At 44.8% G+C, this 26,098-nt stretch overlaps 1 protein-coding gene across 2 annotated transcripts in view; it reads right to left on the bottom strand.

Moving 5' to 3' along the window:
* The window catches only part of CACNA2D2 (calcium voltage-gated channel auxiliary subunit alpha2delta 2), a 210,379-nt gene extending 190,022 nt beyond the window's left edge, over positions 1-20,357 (bottom strand). Inside the window, exon 1 of one of the 2 annotated variants that reach the window (XM_030283501.4) lies at positions 20,047-20,357. In XM_030283501.4, the coding sequence (XP_030139361.2) occupies positions 20,047-20,171 (125 nt within the window). In that variant the 5' untranslated portion in view covers positions 20,172-20,357. The remainder of the gene's footprint in view (positions 1-20,046) is intronic. The other variant, XM_030283502.4, reaches the window with a different exon arrangement.
* Between the last annotated feature and the right edge of the window lie 5,741 nt (positions 20,358-26,098).

The following is a 26,098-nucleotide window of genomic DNA, read 5'->3' as shown; positions in this document are numbered from 1 at the left end:
GGGAGAGCAATGCCTTCAGTGGGGCTGCCAGTGTAAAGGTACCAGGTCACAGACAGAGCTGAGAGGATGTTGGGTTTGGGGGTTTTTGTTTCTTTTCCTTTTCTATTCAAACATTTTATCAAAGATATATTCAGGTTACCCTGAGTATTAAAGTTACCCACAAATCTTCTGAAGCATTTTCACCAAGAAATATCTATTTTTACACAAGGCAATCACTTAAAAAAAAGCCTTGACACACCAAAACTGAATTTATTTTTCCCCTCCTCCAGTTTGTCCAGTGAACTGAAAAAAATCAATTATATGCTCATACTCAGCCACAGGTCTGAGAAACCCCACCGAGCACTTATGGAGCTGACACTTTTCCTTAACTTCCAGCTCTGTACTAGATCCACGATTTCACTGACACCTGCCTGTGTCAGCTCTCACCAGGAACACCTACACCACCACAGCAAGGAAAAATTACCTCCCATCTTGAGCTGTATCCATCAACATTAACAACTGCTCCTATCCACTTAAATGTCATGTATGGTCAAGCCTTCAGAAAGGATTAGTTAGAGAGGAAGACAGAGGCATCAATATTACTCTGTTGGCATATGCTAAAGAGATACCGAGCGCTCAGCTGAGCTGGGATTTACAATTAATTTAAATTTAGTCAGCAGATTTGTTTAAAAAAAATTGTTTTAACTTATTCCACCCCCTGCCTCCGCCCCAAGAAGTACTACTATTTTAGAGAAAAGTCACTGGGTTTTTCATTCATGAGAAAAGCTGCAGTTCCCTTTAATTGTGCTGTCGTATGATACCTGACTCTCAGTCTTACAGACCAACAGGTTCCCAAAGAGCAAGCCTGGTGACATCAATATTAAAAATAAATAAACACAGGTATTACACTATCAAATAAAAAGGACAGCATTTTGGCATAGCTGACACCAGGTTTCCAGATTTAAAAAAAAGTAACAGCAGAAGAAACTTTTTTTTTTTTTTTTTTGTGTATTATGGCTATCCAAGAACTTTTCCCAGTGGTAGTAAAAATTCTTTTTTCTACCCAGCACATCCCTCACCCACATCAAAGCATTGGCAGAACTCTTGTCTGATCCATAACTATGTCCCTCTACCCTGGTAATGTCCAAGACAGAAGTCTGCAGAGTGGGCCACATCCCAAAATTTGGAGGTTTCATCTCAGTTGTCATATACTGGGTTGAAAGTTACCATTAAAAAATATAAACATTAAACTAATGCACTTAAAATTTTATGTAAGATGACTGTAGCAAGGCTGCAGAGGGTAAAGAAGCTGCTAGCCCATGATGAACATGGAGATGTCTGTGTGCAGCGTGTCTCCTATGGAAGCTGTAAGCAATAAGACATGGCAGTCATTGCATTCCTGGGCCATTACTGTAAGCCTCAGGTGCGTTACAGGGCTTGAGGAGCGATAACTCCTTCAAACATGCTGCCAGGAGTGCCCTGCTGCTCTTGTGAAATGTCATTTACAAGTAAAGCATAAAGAACACAGCTGATGCACTGGCTGGGAAGCCACTGGCACGGCTCTGGTGGTGCTCACAGAAAGGCACCAGGCTCCTTTACGAGCCATGTGCACACACCTCCTAAAACCAAGCACCACTTTGGTGTCCACTGTAGTGAGAAAACACGGGCCAGGAGAAAAACTTGGAGCTCAAGAATTTGTGATGGCACTTAATAGCTCTGTGCCTGCAGAAACTGCATGGAAGGAGCCTGGCACTGTCCCCTGGCCTCTCTTTGGCAGTGACAAGTCCAGTACATCTCACTCATCCCCACTGTCTCAGCTGGCTCTCCCATTGCTGAGGAGTCTCCATAGGACCCTCCCAACCCAACAACTCTACAACTGTCATATACAAATTCAGGATATCCATAAATAATCTTTAGTATTGAAAAAATGTTTGTTTCCTTCACCTATGTATATTAAAGCCTCGAGTGCAACATTTGCAAGGGAGATAACTGATTTTTGAAAACACACCATTTATCACTGCCTCTCCAAAGAAAACTACAAAAATGTTAATTGATTACATAATTTGCATATTTGATTTTTCTTACCAATGCTATAAAGTAGGCTTTAAAAAAGAAGCAGATATTCAAAACTATTTACTGTGTCAAGCAGAAGGCAAATCACTGCTGTTGCAGTTGGGGCCAAGAAGCAAAGCATCCCACATGGCCCACTCCTGCTCAGTGGGCACCTGTGCCTTGCCACTGGTCACAGCAGCCCTGATTTAGGATTAGGGCACGTTCCATGCTTCAGGTCAGCCAAGCAGTTGCAGAGACTTCCATGCACATGTCTGAGGCTACACTACTGCTCCAGCTGTGTAGCTTCAGAAGAAAATTATAATTGCTTGGAAAGACAGGAGACAGGCTGTGCTTGGCCCGCATCCTCCCAGACTTATCCACACATCAGATGGCAGCCTGAGAGTCCTGGTCTTCTGTATAGAAACTGGAGACACTCACAGAGAAGCCACCCAACCAAGCCATGCACTGCCAGCCTGTGGCCAGCACCAGGGATATGCCACAGCAGCTCAGCCCAAGGTCACTCTGTCCCTTGGGGGCTCTGGGCACATGGGACACCTCCTCATGGCTAACCTAGGGGTGGGCAAGGCAATTACACAAACCACTAATGAGTATAAGCCTCATTGCAAGGCACTTCTCACAAAAGTACTGTGAAAAGAGAAGCAAGAGGAAAGAAAATTAGTTTTCTGCTTGAGGACATTTTTTCCTTAAAAGAAGCCTTAGGAGAGTGCCTGTTTGGCTGTGAACAGAAGAGAATGTTAGGAAAAAAAAAAACAGAATTGGTCCTTTTTTTCTGCTGACTTCCTGGCCCCACAAATAAGACAGAGTCACAGAAACATAAAAGCACAAGAGGAAGAACTACTTACTAAGTGGATCTACTGCCCCAAAGCTTATTGGGTTCTACACAGAGTGTGTTCTGAACAAGTGTCTATACTTCACGCAGTGTGTTCAGCCAAGAATGCTTCACCCTGATTCATACGCTTTGGTTCAGTGCCCAAATATTGCTATTTAATAAGGCTATTAATTACTGTGTTGTCTAATTTTTGCTGTGCAGGAACTTCTTATAATTGGCTTATTCCTTCAAGATGCTTAATCCTTTAACTATAATAGTGTGTGTCAGTGCACAAACGGGCACGTGTGTGTGTGCAGGATATGCCCCCTCCGAGCTCCCTTACATACCTAGGCTGTAAAAAACCCACGTGAGCAAACATTTACCCATCAAGGAAAAACAAGTTGCCTTTTTATTCTCCCCTGAAGATATAACTTAAAGAGAACACCTGTTTCCTTCCAAATAACTTACTGACCATGCTTCCAGACATTATCAAGCTTCCCACATTGTCATTTTGTGACTGTGTTTTAATTTAAAGTATGTGCCCAGGTGTTTATATAAAGAAAGGGTGGGAAAAATTGCCTTCTGGACTACTCTTTTCTTAATATTTATCAAGACATTATTCACCTCTACCATCTGGTCTTCCCTGTAATAAGAAAGCATCTTTGACATTATTACAGGGAGGAAGGACAGGACAAACGAATATTAGAACTATATCCTAAGGAAAAATCTTTTAAGAGACATGAAAGGGGTAGTTTGTCTACATTCACCTCTTTCATGACATTTTTTTGTTCTTCTCAATTCAAACACTAACTATCTGGGTCTGTTTGTGTGTCCTAGCTTATGCTTATCTTTCCGATTTTTTACAGCAGGGTATGTCTTGCAAAAACACCCCAAGTGCCAACCCCCTACCAGATCCATCTTAATCAAGTATTAAAATATAATAAAAAGTGTAACTGCGGAGTTTTCTCAATCTGTGGCATAGATAAAGCTAAGTGAGGAAAAAATAAATCTGAGGGGAAAATTAAACCAAAAAAAACTGTGTTTCATTAACAGTTCTTGAGCACGAATATTTTTGTAGGTACCTGTGAGAAAACTAACCGTAACCACCAACTTGTCACCAGTGATGTTTAGGACAATAGGAAAATTATTCCTTAAATATGATTTCTCTATCAAAAACCAGAAGCATTACCCATTCGAGGTCTAACTCCACCTGAGAACAGAGCAGGCAGTAGCTGTTCAGTCAGTCACAGATACGCAGGATGGCAGGGGTTTAGGAACTTCTCTTCCACCACTTACTTGCACTAAGACATCTAAATACCTGAACACTCTGCATGAAGTGTTCTCTAATCTGTTCTTTAAATTCTCTGCTGAAGGTGAACACAAGATCCCCACAGTACCTCTTTCCAGTTCCATTTTTCAGCACATGGTAGAAAAAGTTCCCTTTTTATTCACCCTAAATCTCAGTTTCCTCTTTCCACATATCCCACCTACAGCTGACACTGAAAAAATCTTACAAGTTCCTAAGAACTGGAAGATCATGATTCTATTGCATCCTTTAGAGTAGTAAAATAAATAGAAAGGCAAACTCAGCTTTTCACAGCTTTCTCTATTTTGCACTGTTTCCTAAAACTTCTTTTTTGTTGGCCTTCTCTGGATTCTCTACACTGTGCCTATATCTCCAACGGCTCATGCCAAAAAGTGAGGTCAGTTACTCCAACAGAAGGCAAACCCAGTGCTGTATGAGGAAGAAGACATCACCTCCCCAGTCTTGTCCAAGAACCTACTTAACACTGAAGAATAAATGTGCCCTTCTGCTATGACAGCACTTGGCTGACTCAAAGTGATCCACAATAACTCTTGAGATCCTTTCTGCCACGCTGCTACCCAGACGGGTGTTCTTTATTCTGTATTTGTACATTTCATTTCTCTCTCATAAGTGCAGTACTTTGCATTTGTTTTCACTGAATTTCATTTTGCTGATATCCAGCTTGCCGTTCAATTTTTCTAGATCATTTTGAATTCTGGTAATGCCTTTCAAAGTACATCCAACCCCTCCTTGCTCAGTGTCGCCTGCAAATTTTATAAGCATATTTCCCATTCCATTGCTTAAGTTATTAATGAAACTATTGAATAAAAGCAGGTCCAGGGCAGATCCCTGCAGGACCCCACTTGAAGCGCCCTCCCAGTATGACAAAGAGCCACGATAACTATTCTTTGAGAGCTGCATGTCCAATCAAAATATCTTGAATTTCAAACTTTACAAAAAGCTGATTTGGAGTATTTGATATGCAAAGGAGCTGGAGGCCAAAGGATAATGCAGTGAATAATTTAAAGCCTACGAGTAGATTTGAGGAAAATCGCAGTCTGTTGGTGGATGATTTGCCCACAGACAGAGAAAGAAGCCACTGAATGTGTGAGCTGGTACATTTGCTTGGCAGCGTTGGGAAAGGCCCCACACAGGCACCAATTTCTTTGGACCAAACGTGCACAACCTCTCATTGATACAGCAATGCAAAGAACAAATGGCAAAGCAAGCACAGCAGGTATTTTTTGCAGACCACAGGGCAGAGGATAGCCTTTTGCCAAAAGGCCTTTCCAGCCTTGAACCCAGTACCCAACTCCAGGACTGTAACAAACAAAATAAGCCACAGGCAATGGCTACCAGCACTGGAGCAGCACTGGTGACACCAGCAGTATCCTACCCAAAACAAATAACTGTTTTTTTCAGAGCCCAGGCTAACACAATGCCTTAGCCTCCCTGCTTTTTTGAAAACTCTGCTCTCAGTTTACATCTGGGAGCTCTGTTTCCATGGCACACTTGCTGATGCGCATCAGGAGCAGCCCATGGCTTCTTTGCACCGTCTTTGCACTCTCGTCGCGCAGGATTAGAACTGGGCTCCTTATCTCAAAGCCTGTCACAAATCTAGACTTGAAACACAATGAATTAATAAATAAGTGAATAGGTGTCAGTTTTATGGAGCACACTACCTGCATAAATTTCACCCAATACAGCCACTTGTCATTTTCAGCACCCGTTGAGGCCCCAATGGCTGATAACTCTTGCACGTCACTTTGCAACCCATTATACAGATGAAGCCTTATGATAAAACCTCCCTCCTCTCTGACTCGTGTTTTACAGATGCAATCTGAGTGGAGGCTGAAGAGATCCCATCCCCCATGGCAAAGATAAGGTTACAGAGGGTAGGTCTTAGTAAGGATTTTGCAAGCTGCATGAATTATTAAAGTCCTTTATGATATAATGACAGACATATCAGGTTATTTGTTTATTCTGTGTATAATTCATGACTCTCTTGGGAACTCGACAGAAGTAAGATCGCTTGTTGCATCTTCTTGTTCATTCCAGTAAATCCTCATCACCAGATGGAAGGCTGAACTACCCCTGAAGACAAAACAGCCACAACTTACAGGGCCTGTACCTGGGGCTGGAAATGGGAGAGCTTTTTACACAGCCTGGAGAAACAGTGAAGCTGTCATTTGAGTACGTCAGGCTGGATGGCTGAAAGATGACAGTCCAGGCACTGCTTCTTTATTATGCCATTAGAACACTGCCCACCAAAGCACATGCAAATAACTTTATGATTACATGCTATGAGTTGCCCTGTGCTCCTCTATCACTGCTGAGCAACAGTAGGGCCATCCAAGCTGATGCAGACTTTTAAAAGACTCCAGGATAATTCACAACCACCACCTCCTGGCTACTCAAATAGTGTGATACTGGACAAAGCAAAAAATTCCCCTTGTTTGGGTCATTTTTGCAGAGTCTGGTCAAGATACTGGGCAAAGCATGATAAAGAGGTGCCACATCTTGATGACTGGAACTGAGTTTTGAATACATGCATTGTATTCATCTCTCATTTGCTAAGCATGCTGCTCAAAGGGTGAGGGAGATACGGTGCCGCAGCAGGAAAACAGGAAATTAAGGATTGACTGGAGCCCCTGGCAAGAAAGAGCTTCCCAACACTCAAGACTCTCCACCTGGTGATGCTCCCACTGCCAGGAAGAGTCACGCTACTATGGAGAGTTGCAGCATAACAAAGGTGGCCAAACTGCCACCTGCACCATGTAAACTCTTCCCAGCCACTTGACACCAGAGGACTGCTTTCAGCATCCACCCTGCCCATGACAGATTTCAGCTGATCAGAAACAAACTTGGCACAAATGATCAATCTGATCACTTAAAGACAAGCCAGGAGTTTGGTGGAGGAGTACTGACTAGTCAGAACTGCTGAATTTGTATCAACAGCTTCCCTCCTTACCAAGAAAAGATGCCATTAAACTCTGCCACAAAGACCTCCTGCTGCCAAAGCTATTTAGGAGCATCCATTGTCATTGCTTCAGCCTCAAACCATGTCAGTCCAGGTCTCCTGGGGTTTTTGGAGTAGTCTCTCACAGCACCATATGTAACATTCTGCAAGGGTTTCTGGGCATCACTGTCACTCGATGTCTATCTAGTTAAACCCCCCCACCTTAAACAAGCCCTCTCCACACCATCCCCCTACCTGGAGAGTTCCTGGCTCCTAAGAGAGCATTGTAATCATTGTTATTATAAAGCACTTAGCTTAGCGACGCTCGTTTATTGCATCTCTCACCAGCCAAACACCCAGAACCCTGTTATTTCAAATGCAGTTGCCTTCATTTGCAGAAGCTCTTCATTGTATTAGTCCCTTACAGGAATAAAAGAAAAAAGGGGTGGAGGTGGAGAGCATTAAAAAAAAAAAATAGCAGTTTACTGCATTTTATACCATTACCTCACTACTTTGTGATACACATCTAAAAGCAGTTTGTAAGACCTTTCCTTCTGTAAGGTGGCATCCAGACAAGCTCTGAAGCAGACAGAGTGGAAGCATGAAGCCCAGTTCAGTTTTGTCCCAGTACTGCTGCATCACCCAGAGCATAAAAGCAACAGGGATGAAGCTGCCAGCTTTCACAGGTCACCTCCTCTCTCCTTCTCCCTGTCCAACTGGGACAATGACTGCTCCCACCACACAGAAGAAACATCTATATATCACTCTGAGAAGTAATACAAGTCTGTTCCTCTGAAAAGGATACAAGTTTGTATAAATGGAGGTACCTGAACCACGCTGGGAACACTCAGAAGGTGCTACAGGATTTGCTGTGCATGGAAAGGATGCTGATCTATCAGGCTCAGTTCCCCCATCTCAAGCTACAGCCAGCTTTCCACACTGAAAAGAATTCACCTCCTGTCCTGGAGGACCCCATAAAAGGAAGATCAAAGTAAACTGTCAAATCCTCCTAATATGTCCAACAATAATATTTTCCATCTTTTTCAGGAGGGGAGAATGGAGCTACCGAGGTGAAGCAGTAGTCTCAAACCCAGACAGACCTTTGGGAGGAGAGTCAAAAGTGCAAATCAACCTCCTGATGTTAACTTTGATGTCTGCCCCTGGAAGACAGCACTGGAAGACCAAAGCAAGAAACTCACACACCTATGAGTAGCCCAGAGCAGGTTTGCTCCCAGTCCTCACACCCAATATGCTCACATGTAACTAGAATTGAGGATTATGCAATAATTCTCTTTTCTGCTTTTCTACATGAGCATCAACATTAAACTCAAAAACTCCTGACATCCCAACACCCCATGAATAGAACGTCTTGGACACTTTCCTGTAAAAGAGAAAAATCCCAGTCTCTAATGTGGTCCTCTCAACAGGGCCCGTGACATCACCAGCCCCTTTCTGTTCAGAATAATGACTTCTTCCACACGCCAAGAGATTTGAAATTACCTGTGAAATATATTTCCCTAGGCACAGGCTCAAGAAGCATGTAAATTACCCAGCTTAATGGCCTCCAGAATTTCTCTCCAAGACACACATAGAGAACAGGAAATGTTCAGATGATATGGCAGGTACTGTCCAAGGGGTTAAATGTCCAAGTGATGGTCAGGAGGTACAGCCCTACAGCTTGCCCAGTAACTGGTCCCACTGGTGAGCACTTGCCACAAGGAGGCAATAAGCATAAGATCCAATTCTAAATGAGTGCCTCATCAGCACAAAAATACAATTTTAAAGAGAGCATTTCTTGGAAAAGGTGCCTATCCATAATTTACATGGTACAAAGAGCCAGCATAGGGCTTATGCAGCAGAAGACACCCATTTAATTTGGAGAAGTCCAGTGCTGAGCACTCAGCAGCAAAGCCTCTTGCCCTCCAACTGCACAGAGAACAGCACTGTCCAAGCTTTGATGTTCAGGCATTTGCCAGAGAAGTGTCCTTCAGAGAAGCTTTTCATCCACAAGGACAGTTCCCATCCTCCCAACACCAAAGAAAGGGACAGAAACTTTCCCTGGAGACCAAATCCTCCTGCCCCTGTTTTCTGTTCTTGCATCTGAATCTGATGTCTTGTTAGTACATAGCAGAACATTTATCCCATGACTAAGAGCATGGATTCATTTAAAGGAACAGAGAAGGAGGAATTCTGTGATCTGGTTGCATTTTCTGCTCCACCACTGACTTACTGGAGTCTCTGAAACCTCTGTTTCAGCAGCAAAAGCTCACAACAAGGAGTGGGAGATGGAGAGCAGGACAAGATGCTCACAGTGCAATGGAGATGGGATGGGGGGGGGGGGAGACAGTCCCAAGGCATCATGAAAGAATTACCTGTCTCCCCAGGGAACAAGCCTGAGGCACACACGCTCTGCTCCTGATGCTCGCCAAGAATGACAGGCTGGTCACCTTTTAACACACAGTGGACAGAAAGTAGGCCAGAAGGTCAACTGGGGATAAGAAAACACCTGGAAGATAGGCCTGACAATTGAAAAATGGGCCACATTCCTCACTGTAAACCTCCTCAGAGCAAAGGTGTAAGACAAGGTCTTTGCTCAGCCTCTTTTAAAGTGAGAACCTGCCCTCATTCTCGGCCACAACCATCTTGCTAACCCACATACTGCCAGAAGCTGTGGTATCACAGCAAGATTAACACAGAAGCAATTTTAACAAACAGCAATTTCCAAGCTAATTTCCTCACTCACAATCGTGCCACTGAGGGCTGAAGTCCGTCTGGACCTCTCACAGCTATCTGTGCTCAGGATTAACTATACATCACTGCCAGTAATGCAAGCACTCTGCTACTCAGAAACTATTAGAAGATAAATATTAAACCTCAATATCATAGTAGTAGGAAAAAAATTAGGAGGAATGTCATTGTAATAAATACTGTAACCAAGCCAAATGAGGAAGCAAGGTTAGTTTCATGTGGAAAATGAGACACAAAAAATAGAATACACTTGGAATAGCGCTTGCTTTGGTCATGGGATCTGGACTTTGTGCAATGAACATCACAAACTTCAGAGCAGTTCAACAAACTGCAATTCAGGACTGCAGGTTGGCAGTTGCAGGATGAAACAGGGCTCTGGCCCCCAATTCCACCCAGCCCTGAAGCACCAGGCATTGCACAAGAATACTTCATCTAACATAGATTGTTATATAGAGGAACTATAGATGCACACATTACTTGTGGCCCCAACACAGGCTTCAGGTGATGCAGCTGGACCATCTCACCTGCAGCCCAAGCAGGTCCCATTTCACCATACTGCAATCATTCTGGTATTCCTCCATAAGAAGGACAGGCACATTTACTACATCTTTCCTTTCTGCAACTGTTTGGTTTTCTCTGAAAGCAACTTCACTTACAAGAACTCTCATGTTATTCAGTGAGATCTGAGAACAACAGCAATGGTACAAACACAGCAATAAGTAGATTTAATTAAGAATGAAAGTCAAATATTATGCCAGCTACCATAAAAACACTGTAATTTTTTTCCTTGCAGCCTGCTTTTCTACCAGCCAGCTGTGACTCCAGAGAATAGGATGGGGTCTGTAAGCCACTCCCAAACAGAAAGGTAACTGGCCATGCACTCAGCTGCCTGAGTCCCCAAATAAGTGACATTTATTAAGAGGCCCTTATGGAATAAAAAAGGCAAGGCTGCTTTCAGCACACATAATCACATTCATAAACTGCACAAACCAGCAGTGCTTTCAGCACAAGGATTCACTTGGAATGGCATCAAGAGGAGAAGGGCAGAAAAAGAAGGATCCCACACAGCAGTGTTGCCACACGCAGTGCTCCATGCAGAGCACCAGCCTTGGGATGCATCCTCACCTCTGGCTTGGTAACTCTGCCTGCTCCAGGAAACATGGCCCCAGTGAGGCTGGCATGACAAGGGGCAAGAGGGGAAAAGGTAAGGGCAAGCTCAGCAGTGACAGCACTGAAGTGATGAAGTGAGACCTCACGTCAAAATGTGGCTGTCAGAGCCCTTTCATACCCAGCTGCTCTGTCCTCATGTCTGGGCAGGGAGCACAGGGAAGCAGAGGGAAAGTGAGGGTGTAAATTCACCTGTGGAAGGAGGCATTTCACATGAAAAAGAGCCCCAAGCACCTAGCAGACAGCTGAGGTGAGACAGAGCTGGTTAGATTTTTCTCTACAGTAAAGACTAGACCACAACAAATAAACATAGCAAGGAGCAAGGGACACAGAAGGGTTCAATTTAGCCTTAAGATGATGGGCAAAAAGGTGGTATTGATGTCAGAAATGCCAACACAATATTTCTGCTGCTGGGTCAAACAGGCAGGCAGGTGCTAAATGGGGTTACTTAGAAACTGAGACCAAAGCATCAGCACAGTAGATGTGTTAGCTGCATTTCTTTTCTCCACCTCACCATAAAAATCCCACTAGAAGCAACCACAACCACAAGCACCACCATACTTAAAAGTTAAAACACAAAGGCCTGAAAGTTATCCTGGGCATAATCCCACAAACGTCATTACATCAGGGATGAATTTGTCCCAGCATCTTGAACATTTTCTTGACAATTCTCAGCTTTTAAACCTACATAGCAGAGTACAGCACGCAAGATTTGACAACAGCAAATTTTTCCGCATTGTAACAAGCCTATAATAAGGAATGGCTCAATCAGAAAGCCCACAGCACATAGCCAGGGTGGGGCATGAGAGCATCCCTACGCACAGAGGAGGGTCCCTTTTGTTCTATGCTCTTTGAAATGCTGTTATTCTGTAGGAGGCAAAATAGTGTCATCAGCTTGGTCACTGATCAACAATTATTAAGACTTTCCAGCCAACAAAAATAGAATAAATAAAAAATACGAACTGCATGAAGAGAAAAATATTGATTTTTTTTTTTTTTTCATACTCATGTAATATACCCTCCTTTCCAGAGCAAGCAGGGGAGAAGGGGAAAGCAGAGGAGTGCCCACGAAGCTTTGAGGCATGCCTAGTTCACTGTCCTGAAATCCTTTTCAGCTTGCTGGCCTTGAATAATTAAATGCTTTTACTTCCACCCTTTTTTTCCCCTGATGTGCACGACACACTGCTGCAGAAAGTTAACTTTCACCTGGGCAAGGGGCATCCCTTTCCCTGCAGAGGTACTGAAAGTACAAGAGCCCACATAATACTTCCCACACACACTGATCCCAAGAATGTGACACCACAGTGAACACTTACCAGAGATCTCTAATTTACAAGACTACCTCAGACATGAGGAAATGGCACTTTGGCTCCTTCTGGGTCTACTGAGTTTGTTATGGAGCAATAAAAAGATGTTCAACCACTCACAGCCCAGAATCTGACTCAATCTGCAACACCTGATAAAGTTGAACATTAGGTGCTTTGCTTGGCTTAAGTCTGTCTCTATTTTGGTGTTCATATTACAGCTGCCAAAAATCTGCCTGTAAAATACGTTAGATGTGCAAACAAAGCACTGCATTCATGATCCTCCCTGTTTCATACTGTACAGGAAGTGTTTATTAGCCACAATAGATATTACATGAAAATTAATAGATGTGAGAATTCAAATACAAGAATATCTCTGGTTCAACAGAAATTACATCACTGAGAGCTTTATATATTTCTGAAGGATAAGTAGCTTATACAAGGTTAGTTCTGAAAATTATTTAGATATATGCCCCTTGTTTTGCTTTCCCGTTTGGAGAATGAATGTGAACTCAGACTTTAGATATGGGATTCTTCTGGACTGCAGAATATTAAGTGCCCACTGGAGAAGAAACAGAGCCTGACAGCAAACTGGCAGCTTGTGACAAAAGTTGCAGGACTCAGCTCTGTTATGAGTTGAGAGGTATTGGTATTTATAAGGAGACTCATATCCTCATTTGTCCCTTCAGTGGAGATGGATACAATACTTTCCCAATTCTTTCCACCAATGTGACTGTTTAAGGGCTAACTTTGTGCTTGCAAGGCCAAGAGGCTCAGAAGCCCAAAGGCACAGGGCAGGCTCTGTGTCAGGTGCACAGTGGCAGCCACACTGTGAACCTGTGCTGCAGCACTAACTTTTAGCACTGAAATGCTGTTGCAGCAGGGATTGAAGCAAGCCCACGCACTGCTGCCAGGACTCCAACTCTTCCTGCCCTTGCTCTCTGTGTTAGACAACACTGACTTAATGCTCCTGTGGACACACATGTTCCAGGTTATCCTCAGCAAACCTCTCTGGTCAACAGCCACTGCTCTGCACACTTCCAAGCCTCCCAGTCGCTGAATGCCACACAGGAAAGCCTGACCAGCTCTGGCTTGAGTCTTCTTTTACTGGAACTCGGATTAGAAAACCTCACCAAAATGAGTACATACTTTAACCAAACTACCCCTGCAAACAGCATTTCTACAGATGGGAAGCAATCAGTATTTTGGTCAAGAGATTTTCACCCTGCTCTGTGTACTCCCCATCCTTTCTACTCCCCACCCTTCCCTGAAGTATAGGCTGCTTTCTAACACTACACGGATTTTTGCTCCAATGCACAGCGTGATCTAACTAATTCATTGCTCTGCACACCTCATCATTTGCACATGAAAACAGCAGTCTCTCTCTATCCCTCCACTTGCTGCCTATTTCTTCCTCCTCCTCCTCCATCCCCCACCTCCTGTACCTCCTCAGAACAACTCCACTACGGAAGCTGTAGTGAAGAGGCTCACATTACCAGGACTCCATTGCTTTTACAAAATTTACTAGTGTGCTGTGAAACCTCATAAATAATTCAAGATAGACAACCTTTGTCAGGTAGATGAACGTGCCTTTGTACTGCATCACTCCGGGTTTTCTATCACAGTGATACTCACTGCAGGCACAACCCATATTGATTCAGGAATTCCCCAAGTGTCACTGTGGGAAAGGGTGGAACAGTTTTCACACCAGCAGAAGCCAAGGATACCCAAAGTCTACCCAGAGCTTCAGGGGACTCATAACAGAAACCCACTGGGGCAGACATAGCTCCAGCCTAGTCCACAGAAAGCACAGCTCCATCCCCACTCTTCAAGGACAATGAACGAAGGAACAAGGTCGAGGGAGACAAGAGACATTCTTATTATAGAAATCCTTTTCACTGCAAGAACTTCAGGGATTTGACACACACCAGAACTAAAAATCATGTTGCATCCTGCATTTATTGCATTTAACTCTACGCACAATCAGTGGTGTCGCTGCACAAAGAGATAGGCAAACTCAAATGCTGTTTTGACAACTGTGCCCAAGGCTTTACCATCATTATTGACCTAGATGGCTTATATGGCATTTAGCACCCAATCTGATTGCTGTCAGCAATTATCTCCTCTGGAGTTCTCAGTCCCAACCAGACGTGCCGGAGGAGAATTGATCCCGGTTCTCCTGCAAGGCAGTCTCACAGGCTCCTGCCCCGTGAGCAGCAGCTTCCCAAGAGGCGGCACGGTGGCCTAATCACAGCAGGGATAACGACCTTGTGAGGAGTTAATGAATAGATACAGAAACCACAGACCGTGCACCCTTTGTCTGGCCTGACTGCCTTCAGATCCTTGTGTCTCTCACCCTGCAGCCCTTTCACTCCTCACAAGCTCATCCGGTTAAATATCCCCATCACTCACACATCAGTCAATTCGAGAAACAATCTTTTTTACAGAGGAAGAATGAATCTTTTGGTCTACATAAACACTTTTTAGTTCTCATTGTATTTATGACCAAAAGATAATGGCTGAGACAGAAGGGGAAGAGCAGTAGGAAAACTGTCAAAGTAATGAAGAAAATCTACATGCATTCTGCAAAAGATCAAATAATTCAACCTAAAGAAAACCATGCCAATAGCTTGTTGACAGAAATTGACTCTCTATTTGTACAACCCCATTTGTACAATCCCATTCCCCATGCAACCCAGCAATAATAAACTCTAGGATGAAGGCTAGATTACAGGAACAGCTCTAAAACAATAAACTACTACCAAAACCTCAGAAAGGAAAAATAATTTTGCTAACAAAACACATTTTGCTTTCAAGAGGCTCCTAGAAAAGTAAATATCGAGGCGTTCAGATGCCCTCCTTTCTTACTGAATATTTCACTCAAGTATGTCGCTTGGTAATTTTGGACTTTTGCTTTTATTTCATCTCACTTGAGTATTTCATTGGCTGAAAAAGCATTGTCTGACTGGTACAGCGTGTGCATGTGTTCCACGTTGCAGCGTGCAGATGCTCCAGCACACGAGCCCTCAAGAGCTGTTCTGATGGCTTTTGAAGCCAAACCCCAGGCAGCTCGTTCAAGGATAAACGTCCAGGTTTCCATTCAGACCCTCCAGAACCACCTTCAGCTTTTCAGGGGCTGTTGCACAAACACACACAAAGCTTCTTTACAACAAAGCTGCTGAACTCTGCCTGTCAAACACCAAGCAGGAGCCCATTTCTACCCTCAGGTCTATGTGCAGGAGCCTTATTGATTTCAGTGGGAACCCACACGCTTTCTCAAGAGAATTTCAATTAACAATTTCTCAATGTATACAGTTGAAAAACTCAAACTCCTGAAGCCACAGTCTTGAAGGGGATGAGTGCAGGCAGGTCACGGTGTTAAGGTGTCACAGGCAAGAAAGCAGCAATGCGCTGCTCTTTCTCTATGTGAGAAGGAAGCACTCAGAAATGGTAACAGGAATAGAGAAATTTGTTTTTAAATAGCAAGAAATATTGCAAATGGCTTTTAAAAAACATTTGTTCCTCTTTGTGAGGCTCTCCTTTTACCTCTGGGAAGTTCAGGGTGCCTCTGCACACCCCAAAAGCGGTTTCTGCCACCAAGCACAGCCTGCACAGGGCTGTTGCAGGGACACTGGGGATTTGTGCTTCCACTGAGTACAAATTGTCACAGAGGCTGCTCAGCCCTCACAGGGATGGAGGGCCAGGATCTGTCAGTCACTCTTGGTGGTAGATTGCCCTCCCAGGGAGCTGTCTCTCTGCTTAGTGGAGCACAGCAGAAGACAAGCAGGGCCATCTCCCAGCTTTTCTACTCCTTTCCAGACAAGTTCCAATGCCAAGCATCAAAACCATAATTGGAAGAGATTTTCTGACTGTACAGCAGGTGGTCAGTAGAACAAGAGAAGGAGCTTTCTCTACATGGCATTCTGCAAACTATAAATGATCCAGTCCTAATAGAGTTATTTATTTCGAGCCCTGCTAGCCCAGATGTGCTACCACTACCAGCATCATTAACCTCATTTGGGGTGAAATGACAAGTACAAATCAAAATGCTACAAAGAAGCAACTAATTTGAAACAGGCAGCCTCAGGCCCACATTCCAGTGGCGACAGGAAGATACTAAGCCTTGCTGCTCTGAGCAGGAGTCTTCACTGCTCACTATCTGACAGGAACTGGGGTAGTACCTCAGTTTGCTGCCTTAAACAACTGTCTACATCTGACAAGTGCTAAACCTGTTGGAAAAGCAGGACTGGACCCTGGACACCACACTGGCACTTCCCCTTGCAGACATACCTTTCTCCTCTGCTGCCTGGTCAGAGATGCCCTGCAGAGCAGTGATGAAGCCAAGCAGACATGCAGCAATTCTGCACACACCTGCTTCCTCACAAGAAGCAAATGGCTCTCCACCCTCTAGCAGATGGCAATTTTCTTTCAAGTCCAAGTGACAAAGAGCATTTCTGGAAAGTGAGGAGGGGGTTTGTTCTGCTCCCCAGTGGCAGTCACATTCCCCAGCACTCGTGCATGATCTCCACTAACATGAGGCAATGGCAATCCAGGTATAGGACTTCCCTGACTGACCAGGCTTTCAATTTTCTCATACCAAACTGCTCAGAAATTCAAGCAGAGGTTGTTACCATGCTGCCACAGGAATCCCTCTGTGTACTATTTAAAAGAAAAATTAACTGCAACCAACAGCCTTCCTTTCCACAGCCATTAATCCCGTTGCCCACATAGATGCACATTCTTGTACGTGACTATTCCTAAAAGGAGCCTTGTCAGTCAGTGGCCATCACCTAACACGCCCGCCCCAATGGGTTTGCTCCAATCTGGGATTTTGCTTTTTAAATCTCAATGAGAAATTCCCCTTTGGACAACTGGCTGAGCCGAGCTTTCCTTAGCTCAGCATAAGATGATTAAAACCATGCTACCCGGGAAGAGAGAGATAATGTAGAACACCAACGATTTATCAGGGACAGAACCAAGAATCAACACACTGACAATAATTAATACAATTGTAAACAAAAATAAAACCCCATAAATGTTCTTTGTTTTCTTTCTTCCCCCACTTTGGCAAGATATCCTAATCGTTCACTCTGCTGCTTGCCAGAACAAAACTGTTCAGGGCTGCTTAAAAAAGCAGCCTCGTTTTTGAGAGTCCCGTAGTAAAAGATGACTTCAGTGATTTACAGAGAAAACCTCTAAAGACAAACATGTTTCTAATCAATGCTCTGAATCATTCACAAGGGTGCATTGTCCAAAGTAGGAGAAAATTAGCTGGTAATGGGAAGAATTCAGCAGCACATCTCATCAGCTAAACTCAAACTCGCCGGTAAATCTGCCCAAAAAATTTGTTGTATCCAGCCTGTTTAAAATCAAGCAGGGTGCAAACAGGAAACTACTGGGGAGGAACAGTCAATTACAGGGGATTGTTCAGTTACCATTGCACTCTTTACTCCCATTAAGTATTTCCTTCCCAAGAAACAAATAATCACAGCAGCCCCAGGGCAGAGCTCACCAGGCATTTCAGCCCACAGGTTACAGCATTAACCTACTGCCCAGCAATTGTGCATCATCATCAAATATCCATTCGTCACTCCTCTCTTCTCTGGGTTCACAGAACAGGTCATGAGGGGAACCAAACAAGGAAGAAGGTATCAGGTCAGGTTGAAGTCTTGAGTCCCTTCTGTGTCTCTTCTCCAGATGCAGCCAGACAGCATTAATTCCCAGCAGAGGCACACACACAGAATTAGTGGCCTTTTCAGGACAATTCCTCCATATTTGCAAGAAATTATGGATCTTTGCCAGTAGCTTCAGTTTTTACTTATCTTGCCTCATTCAGTGCTGGATCAGGCCCACTCTGATAAAGCCGCAGATAAGAAAGCACAGAGCTAACAAAATCTATTCTAGCAAACCAATGCCTCCAAATTAATTGGAATAAAACTGCTTTGGTTAAAAAGCTGGCATGGTTTATTAGAATAACATGGATCATAGGGTGAGGGAATGCAAGCACATTATTTACAACTCACAAGCCTTTTTATGTCTCTCTCAGTAGAAGAACCTTCTTATAAAACTTTCTGCTGCTAGAAAGAAAACACAACTTTGACTCACAAACTGGTACCCAAAAGAAATTTATTCTATAAATTGATACTGTGTTCTGAACTTAATAAGCAAATGCAACAACTTGCAATCCATGAAAAGCTGCAGAAATATCAAAAACATCCCACAAACTTGAGCTGTGATTCATCATGTACAGAATCCCCTTTGCTTCTTTAGGCATTCTCATGGAAGCAGAGATCGTTCATGGCAGAGCAAGGCTGGATCAGGCCATAAGGCTGTGGTACTTGGAGGAGAACTGGCACGTTCCCTTTCCTCTCCTCCCCCTGTAGGTAGACATTTCTCAGGGTCTTATTCTGAAGAATTTCTGTATTTACATGACAGCAAGAAAAGGGAACCCATCAGCTCCCAAAGGTCAAAGATAATTAAAAATATGAATACGTGCCCCCAAAGAATCCAGAAGGAATCTGTCGGAATGGGAAGGATTTCGGCATAAGCAACCATGCCTTTGGTGAAGGCAGATATTAACACAGTAAGCTACAGCTCTCCCAAATAAACAACGCTGTTTCTTCTGCCGATAAGCTTTCTTTTCAGAAGGCCTAACTACATGCTTACAAAAACGTACTTTGAGATCAAAGACACTAATCTAAAAGGCTTTCAAAATTACTTCCTATGGCATATATATATGAAATGTATTTCTATTCTTAAGCAAATCACAAATGACAAGACAACTGTGACATAAAGCAGTGCACATCCACTGGGGCAGCACGAAGTTAAGGGCAACACTGCTATTATTAACTCTATGTCATTGAAATCTTTCCCCCACCTTCAAAAATGCAGACGGTAAGGACACGGTGTCAACCTTTACTTTGAATTGTCTGGATTTTTTTCAGTTTTGTGTCAACAAACCTCAGCAAATCATAACGGAGATGACAGCCTCTTAAAACACATCTCAGCAAGGTTTCCCGTGGATGTGTGGAGAGGGACAGGTTTAGGGTTACCACGGTAGGCAAGAGGGCCATCCCTGTTAGAAAATATTCCCAAACATTAACTTCGAAAGCAATGTCTTCTTCTTCAAAAAAATCTATTTATATCCTTCCTGCAGCGACTCTCCAGTCCCCCACCCCCTCACCCAAACGAGCTGCTCTCCGACTCTCTTTCAGTAGATTACAGTCAATTTTAATCGCCCCAGAGGGAGGGAGAGGAAGACCCGCCAGCTCGGATAGCCTGTGGAACTATCCAGCTATTATTAGTTTATGCTCAAACTCCGGTGTGCACGGCCGGTTATGGGTACCATATTGTGTGCTTGAAACGAGGATGGGGGGGTGTTGGAAAATAAGTCCTTTTCGGTCTTTCCCCCCTCTCGCCACATTACGGCTCCGACAGCCGCCCTGCGGACCGGCACCCGCCGGGGAAGTTTGTGCTTTCCAGCAACTTTGGGTCCGTTCCTCAACCCGCCGCTCCGCCGGGGAGCGGGCAGAGACCCCCGCGCCCGCCCGCATCCAGCGCGGCGCCGGCCGCCGGCACCGGCAGCGCCCGCCGCGGCCCCGCCGCCGCCGCTCCCCCGCAGGCCCCGGGGCGGCCCCGCGATGCGCCACCGCGCCGGGCCGAGCCGCGGGGCGGGGGTACCGGCCGGGGCGGCGGCACTTACGTGTGCTGCTGGGGGAAGCTGTAGCCGTGGGCGGCGGGGGCGGCGAGGAGCAGCAGCAGGGCCAGGTGGCCGCAGAGGGCCGGGGCGACGGGCGCCGCGCTGCCGGTCGGAGCCGCCATCGCCATGTTTCCATTAACGGCGCGGCGGGGAAGGGGCAGAGGCGGCCCCGCGGGGCGGCTCCCCCCGCCGCCACTCGTGCGACGAGCGCGGCAGTCCTCGGCAGGGGGGCAGCGCCGCGCCGGCTGCGGGCACCGACCGGCGGCCGCTCGCCCGCTGCCTCTCCGCGGCGGCCGGCACTGAGCACCCGCCGAGCGCTACTTTCCCTCAAATAGGCGGCCCGGCCCGGCCCAGCCTCCTCCCCGCCCGCTCCCTCCCTCCCTCCGGCCCCCCGCGCCGCCCCGGCCCCCGCCGCCCCGCCGCCGCAGCGCATGCGCCCGGCTCCGCGCCCCCCCGCCGGTCCCGCCGCCCCCGGCTCCGCACCGGGCTGGGGCGCCCCGGCCGCGCCATCCCGCGCCCCGCCGGGGCTCCGGGCACCCTCCCCCGCCCCATTGCCCCCGCCCCGGGCACTGCCCCGCCGGCGGGTCCCCCCCGCCTCGAGCAATGAGTGACCTCGCGCCTCCTTCCCATCCTCGGAGCGCCTCTGTCACTGCCATTCCCGCCCGGGTACCGCGTTCCCCTTCGGGGCCACCTCCCGGAGGCACGGCAGCATATGGGAATCTCCAGTTATGTTTAATATAATAATAATAGCAGCTATGATTTTGGTTTTTTTAAAGCACACTCTGACTTTGGAGAGTGTTCCTGAGCGTGACAGGAGGGCAGACTAAAAATTCAAAATAACAGAATTAATAACTACAGCCCCCAAATTGGGAGAGTTTCTGAGCCAGACTTTTGAAGGCCTGGATTTTGAAACGCTGTCTTCTGGACAGCTGCAGCACAATTTCCTCCTCTCTAAACTCAAACCCAAGCTGTTCGGCTTCATGGGAACTGACCACTGGCAAGGCAGGGACAGCTGGCAAAGGCAGAGGCAGGAACACTGTTCACATGCCCTCCTCCCCAGACAGCCTAAATCTGGACAATCAGGGACCAGGCAATGTGTAAGTAGCACCACCTTGTCCTGTTTAACTCCAAAAAAGGTGTCATGTTGGCAAGGTTGCCAGATCTGGACAGATCTCTCAAGGAAGAGCCCTACAAATTAGGCATCAGTGCTTCAAAGATGCAAAGGTTTCTTGGTCGTGCCCACAGTAACAGCGCAGCAGTGGCAGGACAGGAGCTCCTGGCAGTCTGGATTTGCAGTGCAGAGGTTTAAAAGCCTTCCTTCTTGGGAAGGGGGAAGGATTTTGATAAGGAGAGGTTGCTTCTCTGAAGCAGTCCCTGCCCTCCTTTTTAGCAGAACTCTCCTCCTGCTGATGGGTGGAATTGCCTCTACGCTTCGTTTCTGCTGCGTAAAGGAAAAATTTTGGAGTAACACAGATCCAGACTCAGACTCCCAGGTACCCCAGAAGCACTGAGGCTGCCATCTAAACTTATGTATGTCACATCCAGACACACCATGAGTTTCAGAGAAGAGCAGTGAAGGAACATTAAGGATTTGATGCACTGACTCCAGCTCAAGTTGCTTCACAGAAACCATTCTTTTTTCAAAGAGATAGAAAAACACTATCATTTTCCCAACTCATGTTGAAACTCAGCAATAAACCCACTCCTGAACCAGAAAATAGGACTTGCAAAAACGTCAGACCCTGACCTGATATGTTCAACATAGAAATTAATATGCCCAGTAATTTAATACTTCAATAAATTATTAAGAAATACTTCAGTATTCCCTCTCTAGCTTCTGTACCACGTGCAGACTAGAACTATGCTTTGCACACTCTTCAGGACATGCTCTGGTTTTGCATCCTGTATTTCAACTGCACCTGCCACAAAGTTTAATCCAGGTTTGCATGGGCTGCTACAGTCAAAATCACAGTTACTGACCTGTCATCCAGAAGTTTCCAATTTACAACCTCCAAGTGTGTTTCAGCAGTGGTAAGTGGATAATCTCTAGTGTATACATGGGAAACAGAGCGGCAATAGGATAAACAGCTTGTCCTTTGCTGGCAGAGTCAGCAGCAGACAGTAAACACTCTGCATTGTGTAGAATTTGGCTTTCCAAACTCTTGAAAGACAAATTCTGTTCTCTGTTACATCCCTACTTTCTTTCCCAGAGGACCTGGGTTAGCATCTGTCTAACAGATACAATTTAACTCAAGATATGATCCTACATGGTCCAGATTTTTGGTTCTCATTCCAACAGGATAGCCAGGGTCTTTGAGGCAACATTGTCATTGCCAGATATCCTTTATAATATGGGATTTTTTATGCATTATGCAATCTGATCCTCTGTCCTGTAAGAAAAGCTCAGGGAGACAACTGTGTATTGCCACAGCTATCAAGTGCTTTTCCAAATGCCTGGCATCCAGCAGCTGGCTGCTCTACAATTGCAAATACATGGCGTGTATGCAGCAGCCCCAGTGCTGGGTGCTCCAGCCTGTTGTGCTGGAGCTGTGTGTGTGAACAGAGCAACTCCCCATTGCAGGCACAGTGACCTGACACATTCAGAACAGCAGGAGTGATTTATGTCCTTGAGATGTGGCTCTCCAAAATGCTTACAGTTGTTTTGGTTTGATACCAATAACAATCCTTACAATTGTTTTGTTGGATACCAATAACCTTCAGAGCAGTATTTGATCTTGTGGTCTTACAGTAGGAGCAGATCTCTAGATGTCAAGCAATTACTTTTAGATATCGCTGTTTGGGTTTGTTAACAGTAAAGACTTGCCTGTAAAGAACAGTCCTGTACTGCTGAGATCGACATTTTGGTTTAGTTCTATGAAGTTGTTTTGCTTTGCTATTTCAAATGTTTTTGACTGTGTAGTGCTTATTGCTGCAGTGTCTGCAGTCCATACATGGATAGGTTGGCTGGTAGCAAGCTGGTTGGAAAGAGTCTTAAATGTAAAGGGACATAATAATGGAATAAGTCAAGATACGTGGCACAAAAAAGTGTTGATTCTCTCCTGTGTGCTGCTAGGTTATACCTGTCGCCTCCCAACCAAGCCCCTTTTCCTGAGGCACATATGTATTCAGATTTATCAGCAGCTTCCTTTTACTGCTCAACCTAAAAATGCTGCAAGTTTAATTTCCAAGCTCCGCATGAGGAAGAGTCACATCCAGAATTGATATAAAAAATGAATTATAAAGACCTTACATGGCAAAATTTTTCAAAATCAATGCTGTCCCAAAAGGAAGAGAAGCAAATCAGTGGAATCCTCTTCCAGCTGATACTCTGTTGAGAATGACAGGGAAGACAGCATTGCTACGTACATTATCCTTCACATTTTCTGCAGCAGGTGCTGCTCCACTGTGGCCTGTTTGAAACACTGTCTAACCTGCAGCACCAAGCAGCACCAAGCCACAAATGTGGACTTGAACATGGAGTTCAAGCCATCTCCAGCAGAGCAGCTTGTGATATGTCAGTGTAGGTTCTCAGAATCAGTCTAACATTGTACTGAAAGCACCATAATCTGCACAGGACCCGGTGAAATTCCGCACAATACCTGAAATACCGACAGGGTTGCAGCAAAACAGGCAGCGACACTGCGTTCTCCCACGTCTTTTAGTGGAGAAGCCATGTAGGAGGAAGCTGTCTAAGTTGTTCTTATGGCTGATTTATTTGCAAATGCAGGTAGATGCCAGAGAAGGTGTCAGTTTAACTCTTCCCCGACTGATCATTTCTCAGGAAAAATGCAAACCTTTGCAGTCAGCAGCTGCTTCATGGACATGTTTCTTTCCTTACTCCTTCAGGTACACCAAGTGTGGCCTTCCCCAGCCTCTGCTTTTATAAAGTGCCTTGATGAAAACGGTCATCCACACTGTCCTGGCGAAGCACAAGTCCTCTGTGCAACCCGAGTGACCAGAGGGATTAGCAAGGATACTCCCCTCCCCCTCTGCTTCTGCATTCCTGCGGGGCTGCTGAGATTCCAGCACGCCTAAGGCAGCACAGCTCTGCACAGGATTCCCCATGAAGGGCAGGCAGCATCCCTGGACACAAGCTTCAACTTTAGGCAGATTGGCACAAGTACCTGGCTTGGTACATGAATGGCAGTCAGCAAAACAAATCTGTCAATTTAAACCTGAAGCTCTTTCATGCAGTTAGTCCAGATCCACAGTTTTGTAATTACTAGTGCAGTTTGACACCCCATGGCTAAACATGTAAATGCTAGAATAAGTGATACCTATAGTCTTGACAAATCAGTCACTGAGTAAGAGGTTAGAAAATGTTGTTGGCATACTATTAAAGAGAGACAAATAAGGGGAAGAGGTAATTAAGAGTGAGCAAATGCTAACAGCTAATGCGCATCCTGACTTCAGAGGTTTGCTCTTATTCCAGGTTCTTAAACACCGAGCTCCTCAGCTAATGATGTGTAGAGTTGCTGATGCCAGATGTCATCGTTTCAGAAAGAGGAGCAAAGGATAGATTTAACATTGATAAAAGCACAAGAAGTAGTCATTGCACTTACCACAAGTCATGGAAATCCATATTGTCTTCAAAAGCCCAAGAAATAAGGAAACAGCATCATGGATATTTGCAGAGTTTTTGATGTAGAGCAAAAAAAAAAAACCCTGCAAGTAAGAGCAAAGAGTTGTTCTGTGGATACTAATATGGACAGGAAAGGGAAACAGTACAGGCACAAGGTTAAAACTATTCCAAAATCCTTTCCCAGCTGTCTCCATGGGGCTCTTACCTGCATGTTTCAGGGCCTCTTCTGGCCTGACATTACAAAGATAGTCCACAAAGTGTACATTTAGAGAAGCACACAGGTTCTTTGCCCAAACTTTGCCAAGTCAAAGGCTTGATTTGTGTGACAAAACATAAAAATGTGAGCATGCATTCAGTCAGTCAATTTAACTCAAGCCCAAGTCACCTGGCATTGAATAATTTATCTTGGGGATCCAAATGATACTTCTGCACGATGTGAGGGTGAAATAGCTGAGGTCAGCATTGTAACAAGTCACACAGCATTGCACTCAGTTACCTAATGTAGTCACAACTCACTATTGCTTTAATTTAAAACATGATTACTGAACAACAGGAATCAACACTTGTTTCAGAGTTCAGTACAGGAGATACTCAACCTTGACCCATACTGAACATGAGATGGCTTTTTTTTTTTTTGTTTAGTTGGACAATGATTTAGGATTGTCATCATATCAAGTGCTTCTCTTGTGCTCAGCACAGAGATTAATACTGCTCCCCCAGCATTTTACAGGGAAGGAATATGTATTTGTGGTATATATACATTCATGGTAGTTCCATCTTGGAGGTGAGCACCTATGAAACAAAGGAGCTGAGTGACATGCCCAAGGACATGCCAGAAATCTGTGACACAGGAGGAGTGAACCCCAATTTCCTAAAAACAGCCTTAAAAACTATCAATTCCCCAGGGTCTTGCTCTGACTGGGGCCTGTAAATGCTTCTTCAAAGTAAATACATTTTTCTTAATATTGAATTCAGAAGAAGACCTAAAGGTGATTTGATTAGATATATAAGTACCTTTATCCCAAGAACACAGGGGTTTGTAAAGGGTTTCTTAATCTAGTGGAAAAAGACATATTACAAGAGCCAGTGTCTGGGATTTAAAGCCAGAAAATTCAAATTAGAAACAAGGTACAGAACTGAGGGATTTCTAAGTGTAAGGATGATTAAATACTGGAAAGGCTATCTAGGAATTATTTGCCTTTTGAATTCCTCACATCAAGAGTAGATGTCTCTCTGGAAGATCCAATTTTGTCAAACACAAGTTACTGGGCCTAACACAAGGGTAACTGGATGAAATGTCTGCTTTTTGCTAAGCAGGAGGTCGGATTAGATCATCTTATCATCCTTTAAAATCTTAAATTCTATGAATCTATGAATAGTAATGACCATCATTGTACGTTACAGCTTGTAAAACAGCAAAAAGCATGCTGCAACATAGCTGGGAGATAGAATAAAGAAGCACGTAATAAAAAA

This window comes from Taeniopygia guttata, chromosome 12, assembly GCF_048771995.1.
Source record: "Taeniopygia guttata chromosome 12, bTaeGut7.mat, whole genome shotgun sequence".
Lineage (NCBI taxonomy): Eukaryota > Metazoa > Chordata > Aves > Passeriformes > Estrildidae > Taeniopygia > Taeniopygia guttata.
Note: the sequence above shows the minus strand (reverse complement) of the source record. Positions and strands in the feature narration are given on the sequence as shown.